General features: G+C 54.2%; 5 protein-coding genes across 5 annotated transcripts in view; 3 read left to right on the forward strand and 2 right to left on the reverse strand.

Annotated features, from left to right (window-relative positions):
• Window positions 1-19,534, forward strand: part of LOC127060507 (serine/threonine-protein kinase PAK 3-like) — a 132,540-nt gene that overhangs the window by 110,818 nt on the left and 2,188 nt on the right. The gene's annotated exons all lie outside the window — the stretch shown is intronic.
• LOC103824727 (class I histocompatibility antigen, F10 alpha chain-like) overlaps window positions 1-19,534 on the reverse strand; it is a 127,069-nt gene that overhangs the window by 49,616 nt on the left and 57,919 nt on the right. The gene's annotated exons all lie outside the window — the stretch shown is intronic.
• LOC127060497 (translation initiation factor IF-2-like) overlaps window positions 1-19,534 on the forward strand; it is a 72,064-nt gene that overhangs the window by 30,774 nt on the left and 21,756 nt on the right. The window lies entirely within an intron of this gene.
• Window positions 2,002-19,534, reverse strand: part of LOC103824843 (zinc finger protein 239-like) — a 152,449-nt gene continuing 134,916 nt past the window's right edge. Inside the window, 2 exon segments of the mRNA XM_050984122.1 lie at window positions 2,002-3,415; window positions 3,418-3,798. Of these exon segments, the coding sequence (XP_050840079.1) occupies window positions 2,742-3,415; window positions 3,418-3,787 (1,044 nt within the window). The 5' untranslated portion in view covers window positions 3,788-3,798 and the 3' untranslated portion in view covers window positions 2,002-2,741.
• LOC127060484 (serine/threonine-protein kinase PAK 3-like) lies at window positions 10,921-16,713 on the forward strand. Its single transcript, XM_050984073.1, is given in 10 exon segments — window positions 10,921-11,416; window positions 11,643-11,706; window positions 12,537-12,585; window positions 13,602-13,711; window positions 14,467-14,584; window positions 14,977-15,076; window positions 15,494-15,690; window positions 15,825-15,945; window positions 15,948-15,961; window positions 16,410-16,713. Coding segments are annotated over 10 exon segments (1,230 nt in total). The 5' UTR covers window positions 10,921-11,049; the 3' UTR covers window positions 16,500-16,713.

Raw genomic sequence — 19,534 nt, forward strand, 5'->3', positions numbered from 1 at the left:
CCATCCAGACAAAGGTTGGGATTGACAAATCCTGGTTTGAGGGAAAAACAATGGGTGAGCATTTTGGTCCTTCTGATCAAGTCCAGTTCCAGAAGTAACCGCCCTGTCCACTGTCGGGCAGGCCCAGACCCTGCTTATCTCCAGCCTCCCCCACCCCTCCAGGCTCCTGGGATCCCCCAGCTCCAGGACTGGCCCTTGCTGCTCTCCCCACTCCGATGCCAATCAGAGCCCCAACACCAGTGTCCCCCCCAAACTGGTACCACCTCCCCAGCCGGTACAGACAGGTTGCCACAGGAACCCTCCACAAGTCTCCAAAGGGGCATCTGTGTCTCACCTTTGGGGCCCCACAAGATCCAAACATCCCCTCCCCTGCAAACAAACCCTCCCAGAGATCCCCTGATGGATTTGGGGCGAGCTCCCCCTCCCCACTCACCTGTGAGATCTGGGGGGGTCGATGCTGCCAGGGCCAGGGGAGCTGCAGACTCAGCAGGCAGGCAGGAAAACCGTGTGTGTCTCCTGCAGCTCCTTCTCTTCCTTTTCCTTTTCCTGCTCTTCCTTTTCCCAGCCTCCGCCTGCTCTCTCCCTCCTCTTCCTATTGCTCCTCCCACCTGCCCACTGCACATCCCCCTTTCACACCCATCTCTCTCCCACAACTGCAGCATTTGGGTGGAGGGAACCATGGATGGGCAGGGGGCTTGGGAACCCCCCCAGTGCAGATCCATTCCCCCCCAGAGCCCCAGGGAATCACATCAGGGATCAAGTCATGGGGACACAATGGGATCCCCATGGAACCACCCTTTTTCTGTTCCATCCCCACCTTTCCCTCCCCTCTCCCATTGTTGCCCCAACCCAAGGACCCCTTCCAATTCCATTTGGGGATCTCAGCCTTCTCCCGTTCTGAATCCTCCTTTCCCCTGCACTCCTACCCCTTTCCCATCGTGCTGTAACCTCTACCTCTCATCCCTGTGCTTGGTTTTGGTGGATCCAGGACCCTCCTGCTCAATCTGGGGGGGTCACATCCCCCCTTTCCCTCACATCTGGCGGCTCCTGGCTGCCTATTCCTGGGAGGAATCCCTGAGTTTTGGGACTTTTCGGGTGCAGTTTTGGAGGGGGACAGCTTTCTCTGGCTTTCCCCTTCCTGCTGTGACCCTTCAGCTGCTCCCAACTGCCTGGGCGGTGCTGGGATTTCCCTCCTGGGGACAAGGACGTTCATCCCCTTCCAGGAGCCCAATGCCCAGCTGGGGCTCCAGGTCAGGGGGTCCTTGAGCAGCTGCCCCAGAACCTCCCCCAGGGTCTCCCAGTGCAGCCAGAGCCGCTTGGCCTGGGGTCCCCAAAGGCCTCAGCAAGCCCCAAGTGCCTCCCAGGAGCCCTCAACTCCCTCAAACCCAGCATCCCCCACATCCCCTGCAAATTTCCCACATGGCACCAGCCATGGCCATGTCCCCACATGTCACTGGCCATGTCCCACCACGTCCTCACTCACGGCTGTCTCCCCACCATGCTTCCATCCCTGTCATTGTCCCACACATCTCCATCCATGCTCGTGTCCCCCATGTCCCCACAAATGGTGCCATCCCTGTTCATGTCCAGGTGTCCCCATGTCACTCTCCATGTCTGTGTCCTACCATGACCATACTCACATCTTAGTTCAATGTCTATTTTTTTCAATCTTGAATATTTTAAAAGCAATAAAGAGAAATGAAAACAAAATCAAGGCCAAAAGAAAAGGCTGAGGATCCATGTGCTTGGGTAGAAAGCAAGAACCGTTTTTGGTGGAGTTTCTATCCCACTGTCTCCAAAATCTTGGTCTTTTCCCTAGTTTTTCACCATCTGGCTGCTGAAGACACACTTGGGCAATAGGAAATAAAAATCATGAAATCTCTGAAAGTGGAAAAGACCTTGTCCTGGTTCAGGGCAAATTTGGGAGAGAACTCCCAAAGGGGGTGAAAGCAGATTCAATTTCCCCCATCTGGTTCAGGAAAAATAAAATAGCGCCTTGGAGAAAAGTGGAGAAAACTGTTTATTAAGCAATAAAACCTAAACAATCCTAAACAATAAAGCCTCTTGCCACTCTAAAGAGAGACAAACTCACTAAGTCCCTCCATGGGCTGTAGCTCAGCTCACTCAGTCTCTTATCAGTCCCTCCGGTGCTGGAAATGCCGCGGCCCAGGCCCGGCCCGGTGGGTCACAGGTGAGAGCTGCCGGTGCTCTGCAGGTGTTCAGGCCAGAGCAGGTTCAAACAGGTCCAAAGAAAAGGGAAAAAACCCACAGTTCAGGAAACTTCTTTGCCTCAGCTAGCTAAAACTAACTAAAAGAAAAGAGAGCTCTGTCCCGGTGTCTGTCCATCCACAGGCAACACAGTGCAGGAGCAGGAATGTGGAGGAGTGAGTGCAGTGTCTAAAAACAAACTGTGCACTGCTTCTCTCCCCCTTCACTCTCAGGACAAGTCTTAAAGGCAAAACTAGTTATTCAGCTTAAACAGAACAGACTGGGGTTCAACCATCAAACAGTCAACCCAGCATAAACCTCCAAGACCATTCAGTACTCCCTGATGTCACCAGAAGATAGGATTGAATGCAAAAGATTTTATGGGGTTGAAAGTCGAAAAATCTGTTCTCCCCAAGGAAATCCCATTGTTGGCCTGCGTCCCGATGGATGCTCCTGCCGCTGGGTTTATCTAGATGCCCAGAGGGAGCCAAGAAGACGTGGAGCCTCCAAGACAGGTGTCTTCCCAACACAGATCACCAGGACCAAAGATCACCAGGTCTCTGCCCAACGGGGGTCACTGGGGATCATCCAATGTGGATCCTCCCATGGGAGATGGAGCTGGAGCAGCACACAAAGCTCTTCCCGCACTCGGGGCACTCACAGGGCTTCCCTTAGTGGCGCCTCCGTTGGTGCTGGGTCAAGTGAGAGCTCTGTGAGAAGCTCTTCCCACACTCCCCACACTCGTAGGGCCTCTCCCCAGTGTGGATGCGCCGGTGGATGGTGACTTTGGAGTTTTGCTTGAAGCCCTTCCCACAGTCGGGGCAGCGGAAGGGCCTCTCCTCGGTGTGAATCCGCTCATGTTTGAGGAGATCGGAGCTCCTTGGAAACCTCTTCCCACACTCAGGACACTCGTAGGGCCTCTCCCCAGTGTGAATACGCTGGTGTTTTCTCAGGTCAGAGTGCCACCCGTAGCTCTTCCCACATTCCAAGCAGGTGTAGGGCCGTTCCCCTGTGTGGATCACCTGGTGCCGAATCAGGGCTGAGCTTCCTCTGAAGCTCTTCCCACATTCCCCACACTTGTAGGGCTTTTCCCCAGTGTGGATCCTCTGGTGTTGCATCAGGTAGCCCTTCTGGCTGAAGCTCATCCCACATTGCCCACACTCATAGGGCTTTTCCCCAGTGTGGATCACCTGGTGTCGTATCAGGTGGCCCTCTGGCTGAAGCTTTTCCCACATTCCCCACACTCAAAGGGCTTTTCCCCAGTGTGGATCCTCTGGTGTTGGATCAGGATGGAGTTCTGGCTGAAACTCTTCCCACACTCCTCACACTCAAAGGGTCTCTCCCCAGTGTGGATCACCTGGTGCTGCCTCAGAGTGGAGCTCCACCTGAAATGCTTCCCACATTCCAAGCACTTGTGTGGCTTCTCCCTGTCATGAGGCTTCTCCACCAGCTCTGAGCTCTGGCTGGATCGTGGGATGCATTCCAGACTCAGAGGGGCTCTTTCCTCCCCAGAGCTCCCTGGGCACGGTTTGCAGCCTCTCCTCATGAGTGATCTTTGGAGCTTTTCCTCCTCCTCCATCAGGCCACTCCCTGGGAATGAAAAATCCTGGTTTGGGGAAAAAAATCAAGAGCAGAGTAGCTTGGACTGGGAAACCCTCCATGCCCAAGTTCATCTGGGAAAGTCACTGGGCATCTTGTGTCTCTAAGAACCGCCAAAACACCAAGATTCAGCACAAATATCCTCTAAACATCAAGACACAGATCAAAAACTTCCCAAACATCAATATTCAGCAAAAATCCTTTCCAAAATACAGAGATTCAGCCCTCACAAAAAACAAAGCAACAACATTTGCCCAATAAAGCTCAGAAACACCAAGATTCAGCCCCTGTGAAAATCATGGATCCCCCTCCCCGGTCACCTGTTGCATGTGGGGGGACAAAGCTCCTGGGGCTGGGGGGGAGGATGCAGATACATGGAGGAGTAGAACCTTGTGGTGCTGCCTCTTTCTGCTCTTCCTCCTCCTCTGTCCCTATGCTTCCTCACACTCCTCTTCCTCCTACTATTCCTCCTTCTCCTGCGCAGTCCCACCTTTTTCTCCCACGTGCAGTGTTTGACCATTTTGTTCCTCAACCCTGCTTCTCCTTCCCTTCTCCTCCTGCCCCAGGCCCAGCACCCAATGCCGGCTCCCTCTTCCCCTCAGACCCACAGCATCCCACCGCAGGGGCAGGGATGGAGCTGAGGCAGGTCGGGCTGGGGCAGCGCTGGGCTCTCAGCCGCTTCCGCCCGCACTCGGTCCCCACTGCAGCTGCTCCCACCAGGACAGCGTGGGGGGGCCCAGCCTTGGCGCTGCCCCATTCCCACCTCCCCAAATTCCCCTCGTGGGGGGCGCTGGTGCCCAGGGGGAGCCCAGGTGGGGAACGCTGGGAGCTGCGGGCCTGCCTGGCAACTACTGAGTCATCATCAGTGCGTGCTCTGATTGGCTGAGCATGGCCTGAGAGGTGCGGCTGCAGCAAGGGGGGGACACCCTGCTCCAGGGGGGATGTCCCACAAACGAGGGACTCCCATGAAAAGAACAAGAGGAAAGTGTCTTTACAAACAAATGCTGTGAATTTGCGGAGAGATAGGCTAGGAACTTGTACAAAAGGAAGAGAAAGGAGAAGCCATCAGTTTCAGAAAATGTTATTAATTGATGACACTGACTGCTGCAGCCAAGGCGCTGCTAAATTCATGAACTTCAAGAAGAACAAAGACTTAACAGAGCCATGAATATCATCTGCTACACAAAAGTAGGGAGTATATCAAGGGAATAGGTAGTAGGTGGCTTGGGAAGTCTGGACCTCTAAAGTACTCCACCCAATGGGTAAAGAAAGAGGGAGATGTAGCCGGGAAAATTAGGATGAACAGGAGGCTGCATCCTCCAACAATTGGAGAGACCCCGTAGTATATGTCCCATGGCCTCTCCCTTTTTTAAGGAATGAAATTACTTTTACAGGACTCCTCTGTCTTATTTGTGGACAGAAACCTCTGGTGATGTCCAACACCTTGAGACTCGTCCGGAATTCCTTCCACCATCCCGAGCAGCAAGCAGTGAGTGCAGCTGAAAGTGCCTCACCCAGTTTAGGGGATCGGCTCCCTTGGGTGGCAGCGGCACCGCGGATTGATTGGGTACCCGAGAGTGACCAGGAGACAGATGAGTGACACATCGGGGGGGGGGCTCTGAAGAGTCAGCAGGGAGAGAGCTCTGAAAATCTCATCAGTGAATGCAGTGGGATCTTCGGGGAGTGAACATGGCAGGGCACCCATGGAGGGGAGAAAAGGGAAAGCCAGGAAGGGGTCCTGGCCAAAGGGATGATGATCCCAAAATATCTCTAAAGGGTCCCTTGGGAGAATGTTGAGGCAGTTTGCACATTCCCCCAGAGGTAATTAAGGACATGGACACTCACCAGGACAATAAGGGAAGTGGAGAAGGGATTTAGACAACAGGGGTTGGATGGTGTTGGTGTGCTGGGAAAGCATTGGGTGAAGGGGAGTGTGCAGGAATATGGATAAGGCAAGAAGTAGCAGGAGGAATCTATGTGGTAAGAAAAGAATGATGGAAAAGAGGAGGAAGAAAAAAATACTGAGGACTGGGATGTTTTCCAGCAGGGTCATATCCTCAAAATTTGCCACCTGCTCCAGATCCATTCTATGCCCAGTTTCCGGGAAAGAAAATCAAGGAGGTCAGTGGTTTCTCTCTGGTGGGCAGCGGCAGCACCGGGCACAGAGGTGCGGGACCAGGAGCACGGGCTGGGGGCCAGTGGGGAGCTGTGGGGCCAGGCCGGGGCTGTGGGGCAGCCGGGGCTCAGCGCCGGGCTCTGCCTGACCCCACCAGCCCCGGCCAGGGCCGGCAGTGGCCCCCGGCCTCCAGGAGGCTGCAGGACGCCCCGGCCGCTGCCCGGGCCCGTGGAGCTGCCGGCCCTGCCCGCCGGGGGAGGCGCCTTTGGACACTGCGGCAGGACGGGGACCGGCTCTGGGATACGGGCTGGGGAGGGGACCCTGAGCACAGGAAAGAGTAGGGGGAAGAAAAATCTGGGAAATGTGGATTATACGTGTAAGGACTGATATTATCCTTTAAGGATTTTGTTAGGGTTACTGGAGATACCACTGATGAGATTTTTTTGCAGAAATCTCATCAGCTGTCAGAGGATGAGCACCCACAGGCACTGAGGAGAGTGGCAGGAGGGGCACAAGAAGGATCTGCAGCACTTGGGCACAAAGGCACAGCAGGGGAATGCAAGAAGGGAGCAGAAAAAGGCCAAGCTGAAGGCAAAGGCCAGGGCAGAGTTCCTACAGCCCCTGAGGGATCAACCCCAGGGCCCAAGGGGGCCCAGGAACCAGGGGACAGCTCGGCCGCAAGCACCTGGCAGAGGCATTGCCCTCCTCCGCAGGGGAGAGCCCACCCAAACTGCCCCTGGCAAGGAATCAGGGCTCCAGCTGCAGGGCACAAGGATACTGCAAGCAGAGACAGCAGCACCCTCAGGACGAGCAAGGCCACTCCTTGATGGACATGGATTGGCAGGGGCTGTCACAGCTCCCATCACACCAGGGACCCACCACACTGGAGCCCTTGAGCACATTCAGGGTGGGTCTGCATTGAGAGGAGGCCTTTCCTGATGGACACAGGGGCCTCTTAATCCACTCTGAATGTTAGACCCAAGGGGAAAAATGCTAAAAATATCTTTTTTACTGAGGGTAAGTGGGAAAGAGGAGTGGTTTTATTCAAGCACTGTTAGCAGATGTGGGGTTTGAAATGCATGAATTTCATTTGCTTTTAACTGTGGTTAAAGTTTACTGGGAAGGGATTTAGTTGCCAAATTGGGAATGCAAATTAATATTATAAAAGGTGATACAGAGGCTAGTTCTGTTGTACCAATGTGTTAATTTTCCGGCAAGGCCTATGCTGAAGTGAACCCAGACGTGTGGACAGCCTCAAGGAAATAGAGAAAATTAGATATGGAGCCTTTCCAAACTTCTCTGAAACAACCAGGACAAGTGGTGGCTAAAAGCAACACCCTGTTCCAAGAGAGGGAAATTTGAAAAATATGTATTATATGATTGGCTCTTTGCACACATTGAAATAAATACTATGTGTGTTATGTTGGCAAGTTATGCTGTATTAATCTCTTTTAAGCAGTATGGTACATATCGTTTTTAGGCTATAGCACAATATTAAAACAGAAATGATGCGATGTAAGACACTTTTTGTAACTGGCTCAAGGAATGGAAAAGATAATCAAGAACTTCTTCATAATACCATACCCGGATAGAGATAACAGCAACAGACACCAAGATCCCAAGAGAACAATTATTGCCTCCTTAACAGAGCCATGAATATCAAATGTTATACAAAAGCGGGGGTGCACATTAACGAGGTCATGCAGTTGATGGATCGGGAAGTCTGAACCTTCCAAGTACCTCAGCCAATGCGCAAAGGGAGAGGGAAATAAGGCCGGGAAAATGAGAAAAAAACGGAGACTGCGAACTACAACAATAGCAGAGACCGCAAGGCAAATGCCCCACGGCCTCTCCCTCTGCTCAGCAATAAAGTCACTTTTACAGGACTCCTCTGCCTCCTCCGGACACACAAACCTCCGCCGACCTGAATTTCCCCGCACAGCCCCCTCTGTCCCAGCCACAGGAACCGGGCCGAGCCAGCGCTGCTCCGGCAGCGGCTCCGGCCAAGGCAGCGGCGGGAAGGAGACCGCGGGCAGCCGCTCCCGCAGCGCCCTCAGCCCAGGGGCAACACGGGCCGGACACGGCACAACCAACACGCCTGAGCCCTCTGCCGGCCCCGAGGCCCGCAGCGAGCCCCGAGCCACCGCACAACCCAGCGCGGCTCCCACCTGCGCTCCGGCCGCCTCCGAGCTCCGCCGCTACCTCCCCGGGCTCCGGCCGCGGCTGCCGCCGCTCACAGGCCGGCACAGACGCTTCGCCAATGGCGCCGCAGCCCACTCATGGCCGCCCTCAGGCCGGCACCGGGGCCTTGCTCCGCCCCGCTCTCACCAATCAGCGCGCCAGAACCGCGACTGACGGCATGACCGGCCAATCGCGACCAGGGGCGGGCTCTGCACACGGCACAGCCCCGCCCCGCGCTCTCAGGGGCCCCCGGGCTGCGTGAGGGCAAAGCCGGAGCTGAGGAACAGCCCTGGAACGGGCCCGGGCCCGAGGGGGATGGAGCTGAAAACACAAACAAACATCTCCGCAGCTCCCGCCACGGCTTTCCCGGCACTGCCGCTACGGTGGACCCGGCTCAGCGGAGAGCCCTGGAACCTCACTCCTCCTACCCCTAATTAGGAGCATCAGTGCATCGCTTTGATTTCCCCCAAAAAGGTAAAACCAACCAGAACTGCTTCGACTGAGTGGAGGAGTGGAGAGATTTCTGGCAGAAAACGACAAAAGTGGTTCTTCCCCAAGTTCGGAGCAAGTAAACAGAACTGATGTGGGGCCGCCAGCAGCGCCTCTCTGCTGTCCCATTTGAAGCCCTCGCTGGCTGCTCCAGGCTCAAGGGCAGACCGGGAGCTCTGGGAAGGGGCCTCCGGCTCCGGGCGCAGCCCCCGGGCAGCCCCACGGCCCCCACGGCAGCTCCAAGGCTCCTCCAGCCGGGATGGAACGTGGCAAGAGAGCAGGGGAAGGGAGGGGGCTGCCGGCGCCAGGGGAACACGAGAGACACCGAGGGCGCTTCACAAGCATTTAATGCAAAAGATAAAATCATAAGAAAGGCAAAAGCAACAGCAACAGCGTCACCATAGCACAGGGCTACACGAGGACATGTCCCATTGGAGTGCGGTGATGCTGTCCCAATGCCAGGCACCCACCAAAGCCGCTCTCTCACTGCTCTCCACAGCCGGACAGGAGGAGACAAAATTTAACCAGGGGTACATGAGTAGAGATAAGGACCAGGAGAAATAACTCATCAAACATCGTCATTGTTTGTCCTTCTTTTCCTGCTCCTCCTCCTCCTACTCTCTCCCTTCTCCTCCTCCTTCCTCATCCCACCTCCTCCCCAGTTCCTGCCTTCTGTGTATTTAAGGTTGGAGAACCTTGCTTGTTTTTAGAACTAGAACAAAGATCCCAGATGGAACAAGGCTTGCTGCTTTCAGTCAGAAGTATCAGTGACTAAAGGTCACGTTTCCTTTGGTTTGGTGCTGTCCTTGTTCCTCCTCAGTGTTCAGGCTGGGCTATGGGGTGTCCTTGTGTGCTGCATTTTCCGAGTTCCTCTGGCATCCTTTGGGCAATAGGCTGTGCCCTGGGAGGGTTCTTTGTGCTCCTCTGTGACACAGGAGAACATTCCAGGCGTGAGCTGCTGCTGTGGTGTCACAGGAGCAGTGCCACGTCCCCGTGGTGTTCCCGTTGCTGTGGGACACGGAGGCCTCAGTGCCCAGAGTGGCTCTGGGCTCGCTGCCGGAGGATCCTCCTGCCCGAGGCATTCTCAGCAGCCAGCCCAGCCCTGACGGGTGTCCTTCTGTGCTCGCAGGGCTACAGGCTGCAGACGTGTGCAGTGCAGCCAAAATGATCCAGCACGTGGCTGCTGCAGTTTGCACTCTGTACTCTGTGGCTTATTCGGGGTATTTTTTAACCCACTTGGCACGTAAGTCGAGGCTTTCCCTCGGTGCAGCATCTGTGGCTTTGGGCTTGCTGTGTGCTTTGTGTTCTTCCTCTGGGGCTGAGCTGACTTTGGAACCAAATTGCCATGAAGACACCATTGCTTTGGGAGAGCTGCTGCCAGCAGCTGCAGCTGAAAAAGGGGGTGTCTGCAGCCAGCGGGGCGTGCACAGCATTTGCAATGAGCCCTGGGGGGTTCTGTTCCCTCAGGCAGGGAGTCTGTGCCAGCAGAGCCTGGAACTCCCTCCGTTTGCTGCTCCGGCCAAGAACTGACCCAGCCCAGTATTTTGTGCTGTTCTCTTGCTTGCTGTGGGAAGGGACTGGGGCTCCTGCAGGGATGCTGTGAGAGCAAAATGCTCTCTTGGGGTTGCCTTGCTCTGTGGCATTTCCCACCACTGGCAGTTTTTCTCCTAACAGCATCTGGTTCATGTTCCCTCTCCCATTTCAGGGCACTTCTTCTGTGGATCCCGAGCAGCTCCTCCTTCGGTGAGTGGGAAAGGAGCCCTTGGTGTTTGGAATTGTGCAGCAAGTTGTGAGCTCGGCATGTGGCAGCTGAGTGCCAGCCTGGGAGGCTGAAGGAAAGTTCCTGTCAGTGTCTCAGCAGCAGCAACAGCAAAGGGATCCCTGGCAGTTTTCCCTTTTCTGCTGAAGAGCTTTTGAAGAGCTGCAGGTCTGGCTTTGCAGGCAGAGGATTGCTGGCTGGCTTTAGCCATAGTGGAATATCGAATTCCCAGTAATAAGTGTCAATGTCGGCTTTTACTCATTGTTAGTCGGAACATCTCCAAACCCAATTTCTGCTTAGTGCAGCTGGATGCGCAGCTGAGGATAAATAAGGTGATAACTGAGATAGATCTTCCCGTCCGTCACGCTCCTGTCTGTCCACAGGGCACAAAAGCAGCACCAGCACCTGCCTGTGGCTCCCTCTGCTTCCAAAGAGGAGGCCAAAGAGGAGGAAGACAGCAGTGAGCTTCCCACTGTTCTGGGGGATGATGGTGAACTTCCCTCAGTGCCAGGAGATGTCAGTGAGCTTCCCTCAGTGCCAGGAGATGTCAGTGAGCTTCCTGTGGTTCTGGGAGATGAGGGTGAACATCCTGCGGTGTGGGAATGCAATGGCAAAGCTTCCGAGGTGTGGGACAAAGACAGAGGACATCTCCCGGTGTGGGATGAGGATGGTGGATGTCCCCTAGTGTGGGACCAGAATGGCCAAGCTCCCAAAGCATGGGACAAGGACAACGGACATCTCCCCATGTGGGAGGAGGAGAGAGGACATCTCCCGGTGTGGTATGAGGATGGAGGACAACCTGTGGCTTGAGGAGACAGAACATCTCCCAGCATGGGAAGTGGACAGTGAACCTCCCCTGGCTTGGAAAGATGATGGAGAACCTGCAGCGTTTTGGGAAGAGGATGGAGAAGCTGCAGAATTTTGGGAAGAGGATGGAGAACCTCACTCTGCTTGGGAAGAGGACACCGAACCTCCCTCCGCTGTGGGATCCTGGGCTGAGCATTGTGACAGCAGCACAGCCCTGCAGCCAGAGGGGAGAGGGGAGTGGTGCCTGATGCAGCTGAGTACGTCTGCTCTGTCCCTGGGTGCCCGAGCAGGGCGCTGTGTGTGTGTCTCGGCATCAGCTGCACCCAGGGTTGCTCTGCAGCTGAATGTCACCGAGCCATTTCTTGTCCTTCCCCAGCTGAGGCCAAGGGGCTCACGGCCCCAGGGAGTGGGGCTGCGTTCTGGCTCTGCTGCAGGGTGGGGTCTCACTCTGGGAGGGAGCGTCTTCCACGTGGTTTCTTTCAGGGAACACCGTGAGCGAGGCGGAGCCTGCCGAGAAATACCTGGAGCTGGAGCAGATTGGCCAAGGGTAAGGGCGCGGCAGCGACTTCTGCACAAGCAGGCCCAGGGGTTGTGCTGGGGCAGGATCCAGTGAGAAGTCAGGGCAGCTCCAAACACCTCCAGACACTGGGCTACCATCCTGCTGTCTCTCAGTCCTGATCAGAGTTGATAACTGTGGTCAGGAGGCACCGTCAGAGCCCCCTGAGGCTGGCAGTGTCCTGCCTGCAGCAAGGAGCAGGACCTGGAAGATCTTCTGTCCCTGGAATTGGATTGCCTAAAAGAGCAACTCACCATCTGATGACTGTCAGAAAACAATTCTCAAGAAGATTTCTTTCAAATATTTTGATTCAAAAAATATCCTTCAGTCAGGATTAACAGCCAAATGGTTTAGAAACAGAAACCAGAGATGAACTAATAGGGGCTCTATTCTAGCACAGGTAGCAGACCCCATCCATTCAGTAACAGACACAGAGCTGATGCACTCTGGGGGAAAATGCATCACCTGCCTGATGGCAGGGCCCTTGTGGAGCCTGCAGGTCTTAGTCAGGACATGGAAAAGGATGAAATGCATTCTTTTCCAGTTTTTAGACACCCATCCCCCACCCCAGGTTTTGAACTAAAGCATTTCAGGGTGGACATTTGGGATTTGCTCCAGCCCAGTTCCTTCATGCTGGGTCTCAGTTTTCTCTTGCCCACCTTGCACGGCAGAAGGCTGGTGGCTGCTGCGCTGTTGTTGGAAGGGTCGATGCACCCAGGTGTTTGTGAAGGCTGCAGGCAGCAGAGATCTCCTGTCTGGGCTGGCTTTCACTGCCAGGGCCTGAAGCGCTGCTTCTTTCTTCTCTGCTGTTTTGTCTCCAGGGCTTTCGGAACCGTTTACAAAGGACTGGACAGGGCCACTGGAGGAGAGGTCAGTGCCAACACGCCCAGCACGCCTGGCAGCTCTCCAGGGCTGTCCCCTCTGCTGGGAGCTGTGGCTGCAGCTTTGGGGGCCAGCAGAGCTTTCCTGCCCCGGCTGCTCCTCTGAAGGCAGAGCAGTGTCAGCCTGCAGAGCACAGCTGGGACAGACTTGGTCCTTCTGAAGTGCCAAAGGAATGCAAGGAAGGCAGCAGTGTCTGTCAGAGCAGGACACGCTGGCTTGGTCTTCATATCTAAAAGTGTGACTGCATCAGCTGCTGGAGACTGAGGCCAAATTTATCTTCATCCCAGCCTCAGACAGGAACACTATTTAGCAGTTTTTCCATCCTGCCTTTCATCTTCAAAGGGTACCTCAAGGCCTAATTAGGGAGAGATCCTGCTTGGGCTCAGTTTGGAGTTTTAGTCCTACATCAGCTGTTCACAGAGGGTAAGGGAGGGAAATGAGAAGATGGATGTCCAGAGCAAAGCTCTCCCCTAAACCCTGCAGGTGTGTTTGGGTCTGGTGTAAGTGACAACCTGTGACAGGGATCACCTAAGCAATGGATGTGCGTGTTTGCTTTGTTGTGCAATCCCAAACAGAGCAGTTGCATCTGAAATCATGACCAAATCCCATAGAATTGCTAAAGGGTTCCTGGCTGTTTTGCTCTGTTTCACAGAACCAGATTTATCTCCTGCTTGCAAAATGGGTTTGAATAATAACATAAGGTGAATTGAGGCCATTTGAGCAGACTGTAGGTGCAGAGAATGTTGTTAGAGCTTTGAGGCTGACAGCTGAGGGACCATTTCTGCAGAGCTTGCAAGGCCAAATGTCTCTGGCCATGTGTCCTGTGAGCAGCCCCCAGCTGGCAGAGCAATGGGCTGCAGGAATGGCACCTGCTGAGCTCTGGTGTCCCATCCCAAGGCAGTTTGGCACAGCCTGGCTCCGTCGCTCCAAACAGACTCGCTCCGTGTTTGCTGTGGCCTCCTGCCACAGACTCCTGCAGTTAAAGGGCTGCCATGTCCCTTCAGGTGGCCATAAAGAAAATGAGTCTCAGAGGGCAGAACAAGGATCGAGCTGTGAATGAGACCCTGCTCCTAAAGGACAAGAAGAACCCCAACATTATCAACTCTTTGGACAGGTGAGTGCTTCAGCTCTTATCCTGTGCCCGGGCACTGCGTTAACCTTTCCTGGCATCCCTAGTCTGTAGTCTATTTTGCAAATGCCTGACTCAGCCACATCTTCCCCAAACAACAGCCTGGCAGTTCACTCCCTGTGTGTGCTTTTGTTGCTCTGCTTTGGTTTTTACTTCAAGTTGACCCCGTTTGCTGTGTCTTCCAACAAGTGCTGATGAACCACAGCAAAAATTGTTTCCCTTGGCTTCTTCTTCCCAACCCTTTTCCATTGCTAGATGCCAGGAAGACCAGGTTCTTGTTTCCAGAAATGCCTCATTTACCTATTTTTCACTGGACCTGCCTGTTTCTGAAGGGACTTTCTGAAAGGTTTTCTGACTGCTTTTGTCCCATTTGCTGCACGGCCTCCTCCCCTGCATAACCCTGGTTGTTGTGTTGCCTTGTTCAGGAGGGAATGGTGGAACTGAGGAGTTCAGAAGCTGAACCAGCTGGGGACAAGTGTTGTGGTTCCACATTGATCTGGGCTGTTGCTAAACTGCATTTTTCACCTGCTTGCCATCTAAGGCCTCTCCTTTCTCACAGGTGTCTCCTTCTCCTTTAGACTGTGCAGATTCCAAGGGCTGGGCAGCCCGGCAGGAATGTCTCTCCATCTGATTCTGTCCTCACTGACAAGTGACCTGGAAACAAAACTTCACTCCAGACTTTTCCATGGGGGAATTGAGCACTGCCCATTCATCTCCATGCCATTGTTTTCCTCTTCCAGCTTCCTTGTTGATGGAGATCTCTGGCTGGTGATGGAATACATGGATGGAGGAACTTTGCAGGACGTTGTCAGACAGACACGCATGGCTGAAGGAGAGATGGCAGCTGTCAGTCGGGAGGTGAGGGATCCTGCTTGTCACTCCCATGGCTGGGACACGATGGTCCTTCCAAACAGGCATGAGAACAGGAGTGGCACCATGCTCAGGGCTTTGTTTCTGTGTTGTTTTTATGAGCTGGAGAAGAAAGAGCCTCTGCAGTGAACGGCCTGCCAGCATCACTGCACTTCTACTCTGTTCTTGTTCTCTCTCCTGCTGTTGTGGTACTCTCTGTCTTTTCTGGATTTGATTTGCTGTTCTCAGCTTTGCCTTGAACTGTTTTCCTGGAGCTTGTGTGCACTGCACTCCTGGTCTGTCACAGCAAAGCTGCTGCTGGCAGAATTCTGAACTGTCCTTTCTGGTGTGATATATTCCAGCCATTGGTTTTTGCCCTGGTGTTTCTTGTTCTCTCTCAGTGTCTGCAGGGCCTGGATTTCCTCCATTCCAAGCATGTGATCCACAGGGATCTGAAGAGCTCCAACATCCTCCTGGGAATGGACGGCTCTGTCAGGCTGGGTGGGTGTTCCTGGCCAGGCACGGCGCTCCCGGGCTGCGGGTGTGGGGCTGCTTCCCAGTGAGGCCAGAGCCCCACAAGGGCTGCTGGGGGCACTGCCCGGGCCCTGCTGCCAGCTGAGAGCGGCTGCCCCTGCAGAGAGCTCAGGAGAGGAGCAGGGTGCCAGCAGTGCCTTTGCTCTGGCTATGGCCCTTCCAGAGTGGCAGCAGTGGGAATCTAAAGCTCCAAGGGAATCAGTAAAAGCCACTGCATGAAAGCTGAGGGTTTCTGTAAGGGTCCAGTTCCATCTTTCCTTGGCTACAGCCCTGTGGACTTTTCCCGCTGACTTCACTACTGCATTCTCAGACTGAGCGTGGGGAATCTTTGTGCTTGGTTTCCTCATTCCAGCTGCCTTTGACAGGGTTTGTTTCTGTCCTCAGCTGATTTTGGCCTCTGCGCTCAGCTCAGCCCTGAGCGGGACCGGCGCAGCTCCATGGTGGGCACTGCTCACTGGATGGCCCCAGAAGTTGTGACCAGATCTCCTTATGGCCCCAAGGTGGACATCTGGGCCTTTGGCATTGTGACCGTCGAGATGGTGGAAGGAGAACCTCCTTACTTCAGGGAAACGGGGGCCATGGTAAGAGGCAAATTCTCCCGTGGTTGCAGAGGCCTGTGAGCAGAGGGGGACCCTGCCCTGGGAGCAGCAGCTGGAGGTTTCTGCACATGGGAAGGGAATCCCCTGGCAGAGTGCTGAGTTTGCTTTCCCTGCAGGCTCGCGCTCTGATCCGGCAGAACGGGACCCCGCAGCTGCAGGAGCCCCGGCGCCTGTCGGCTCTGCTGCGGGACTTCCTCGAGTGCAGCCTGGAGCCGGACGAGGAGCGGCGCTGGGCTGCCAGGAGCTGCTGCAGGTGAATGCCAAGGGCTGCAGGGCAAGCAGCAGCGCCAGGGAGGGGTTTTCTTGTGGGGCCCCCTCCGACAGTCTCCAGCCTCGCTGCTTTCCACACGCAGAGCGAGCAGAATCCTCGCCTGCTTTGGCTTGGCAGGCTCCTTTCGAGGCCAGCTGGGCCTGGTGCCCCACAACCAGCAGGGATATCTTCAAGCAGGTCAGGGGGCTCCGAGCCCTGCTGGACCTGAGCTTGGAGGTTTCCAGGGAGGAGGCACCTCCCACATCTCTGGGCACCTTCTGTCAGTGTTTCCCCACTCTCCTGGGTAAAAAATTCTTCCTTAGATCTAATCTGAGCCTGCTTCCCTCTCTTGAGTTTCAAACCATTTCCCTTTGTCCTGTTGCAACAGGGCCTGTGAGGAACTTGGCTCTGGAAAGTAACAGTTCATTTTTCTTTTTTATCGTTTGGGCAGCACCCGTTTCTGTCATCAGCCAAGCCTCTCTCCAGCCTGACCCCTCTGATCACTGCAGCGAAGCAACTGAGGGAGCAGCGGAGGAGGTGAAGCTCTTGAGGACAGCCTTTAATTACAGTAGTTAGGAGAACTAGTTAGTTATGGTAGTTAGCACTGCTAGTTGGTTATGGTAGTTAGCATTGCTAGTTATTTATGGTAGTTTGCACAGTCTGTTATGGTAGTTAGCACAGCCTGTTTGTTATGGTTCTTATGACAGCCTGTTTGTTATGGCAGTTTTTTGAATAAAAATTCTTTTAAACCTGAACTCCCTTGACATGTCCCGTCCTTCTCCCGCTGTGCCTCAGCTGCCCGGAGCCATGTGAGGGGAGAGCGGGCCCAGCCTGGCCCAGAGCTGAGCCCCAGCAGAGCCCTGGCAGAGCCCAGAGCAGCCTCGGCACCTGCAGAGTCAGCCTGGAAGGAGGCGCTTGGAGCCTTCTGGGCTGCACCCGGCTCTGGGTTACAAACTGTGTGTGCTGGAAAATGCCACCGGCTCTGCAGGAGGGCAGAAGGGGCCCGGGGAAGGCCCAAGTGCTCCATGCAAGGGAAAAACCTGCCCTGGCTTTTGTGTAAATAACTAGGCAGTGTTGGCTTCTGCTATTACGTATTGACTTTTCAAATTATTGTTAATCACAACGAGTTTGACATAGTACAGTTTGTAATCACCTTTCACTGCTTTTGCTATAGTGTAATTTGTTCAGCTTCTTGTGGCCAATGCCCTGGCCCCTATGTAGCTCAAACCCTCAGGACATCATTTATGGATGATATTTTAGTTTGTGGACAATGTGAAAAACAGACATTAATGTTTTGGCTTTTGCAAAACATTAAAGTGGATGCCATGTGTTATGCATTATAATGCTAACTTTTGCAGAAGTAGCTGTAGTTGTGAAATAATAACTAATGCTTTTTTTTTGTAACTAACTGACAATAATGAGATATCTCTGAGAATGACTCAGAGATATTTATAAAATAACTAATTTAAAGGACTTGTGGAAATAGCTAAAACTGTCTGCATGGTCATATAACATTGAAGGAAGGGATGTGATGAGGGCCCCTGCCACTGACCCTTCCACTGTCAATAACTGTCACCTGCTGAAACCACAGAACAGGGGGCCCTGTGAGGAAGTGACACACAACCCTCAAAACAGCAATCCACAATTCCTGCACGTACTCTAAAAAGGCAGGTTGGGGTCAAACAAACCTAAGGAATTCCTGGAATATGTAAACGAGTTCAAAAAAATGTTTGAATATGTGTAATCATTTACTATGCCTTATTAAACTTTTAAAAATTCTAAGTGTGAGGCTCATTTCTCACAAAACACAAGGTGCTCACCCCTTGTTGCTCCTCCAAGCCAGGATTTCTCAATCCTAAACTTGGTCTGTGTGGAAGAGAAGAAGGCTGTGAAGAAAAGGAAGATGCATTGGTGTGGAGGCCCAGGGGCTTAACATCAGAGTCTCAGTTCTAAAGCTGTTGAGGAGTGGTCCCAAAGAAGAAGAATAGATTTCTAGGTTATGGTGAGAAGCCTGCTTCTCCCATACATCTTTGCATGCACATACAGATTTATGTAAAGTTATGTTACCCCCTCGGCCTGTTGGCCTAATTACCCAAGTTCAACCCCTTTTACCGATCTCTGGTTAGTCCCTAGAATGTTCTCCTCTCTCTGTCCCTCCACTGGCCCTGGTTTACTGCATTCCTCTGCCCCTGTTTCCCCATTACCTGACCCAACCCTTAACCCCTCCTTTGCCCCATTTTCCCCCATATCCATTGGACCCTGACCCTCAGCTCCACCCTCACTACCCCATAGAAAAACCCCCTGTGCCCTCAGCTTGCACCCTGTCTTTGTCCCTGGACCCTGTTCCTGTACCAATAAACCCAGTTTGCTGGAGATCACACACAGACCCACCCTGCCTGCTGTGTCAGCTTTATAAAGCAGCCGTGAGCTTCGGGCTCCTGAGTGCCGGACGCTCCAAGGGCCTCGGCAGCGCCAGGACGCTCCAGACTGGGACAGCCAGGCAGGTGAGGAGGAAGTCACTGCCCCTTTCCCCTCCCTCCTGCTCCATCTCCCAGCCCAGCATCGCTGCAGGACAGCCTCACTACCATCACCATCCTGCCAGGGATGGACTGGGGGGATCTCCTTCCCTTCCCTCTGGCATGGAAGCAAATCCCATCTTCTCCTTTTCTGCCCTCCTTCCTCTCCTCATTCTGTCCTTCAGCCATGCACGTTCCTTTCCCATCTCCTTCCTCCCTTTTTCCTTCTTCTTCCTCCTTCTCCTTCTGCCTTTTCCTTTTCTCTTCTCCCTGTCTCTTCTTCTCCTTGTCCTTCCTCCCCCAGGCACTGAGCTGCAGACAGGGAGAACAAATCCCTGCCACAGAACCTCGTGGAAGAGGCCATTTGGAACAGCTCCACAGAGCAGGAATCCAACGGTGATGAAAAGCCCTAGAGATCCCACACAAGGAGGGGCTGCAAACCCAGCCCGGGGAGCTGTGAGGATGTAAAACCCTCCCTGTGCTGGGAATGTGAGAAGAGTGTGGGAATGCGAGAAGAGCTTCAGACACAGCTTAGCCTATTCCAGGCACCTCCAAAGACAGCGGTGCAGGATGCAGAGATCCATGGGGATGGAGAGATCCCCTGCAGGTCCATGGGGATGCAGAGATCTCCCTGCAGTCCCTGGAGGAGCCGCGCTGGAGCACGGGGATGCCTGAGAGGAGGCTGTGGCCCCGTGGCCAGAGGCTGGAGCAGCCTGTCCTGGCAGGACTGACCCCGGGGCACAGTGACCCACGCTGCAGCAGCTGGAGGGGGGCTGTGCCCCATGGGATGGCTCCATGAGAAGAAGTTCCTGGAGAAGTCTCCAGTGGGAGAGAGCCCAGGGCGCAGCAAGGGAACGACTCCTGTCCCCGAGCAGAGGGAGAAGCCCCGGGGGATGAACTGAGCATGGCCCCATTCCCTGTCTCCGGCAATCTGGGCTGTTGCTAAACTGCATTTTTCACCTGCTTGCCATCTAAGGCCTCTCCTTTCTCACAGGTGTCTCCTTCTCCTTTGGTCTGTGCAGATTCCAAGGGCTGGGCAGCCCGGCAGGAATGTCTCTCC

The sequence above is a fragment of the Serinus canaria genome, chromosome 25 (genome assembly GCF_022539315.1).
Source record: "Serinus canaria isolate serCan28SL12 chromosome 25, serCan2020, whole genome shotgun sequence".
Lineage (NCBI taxonomy): Eukaryota > Metazoa > Chordata > Aves > Passeriformes > Fringillidae > Serinus > Serinus canaria.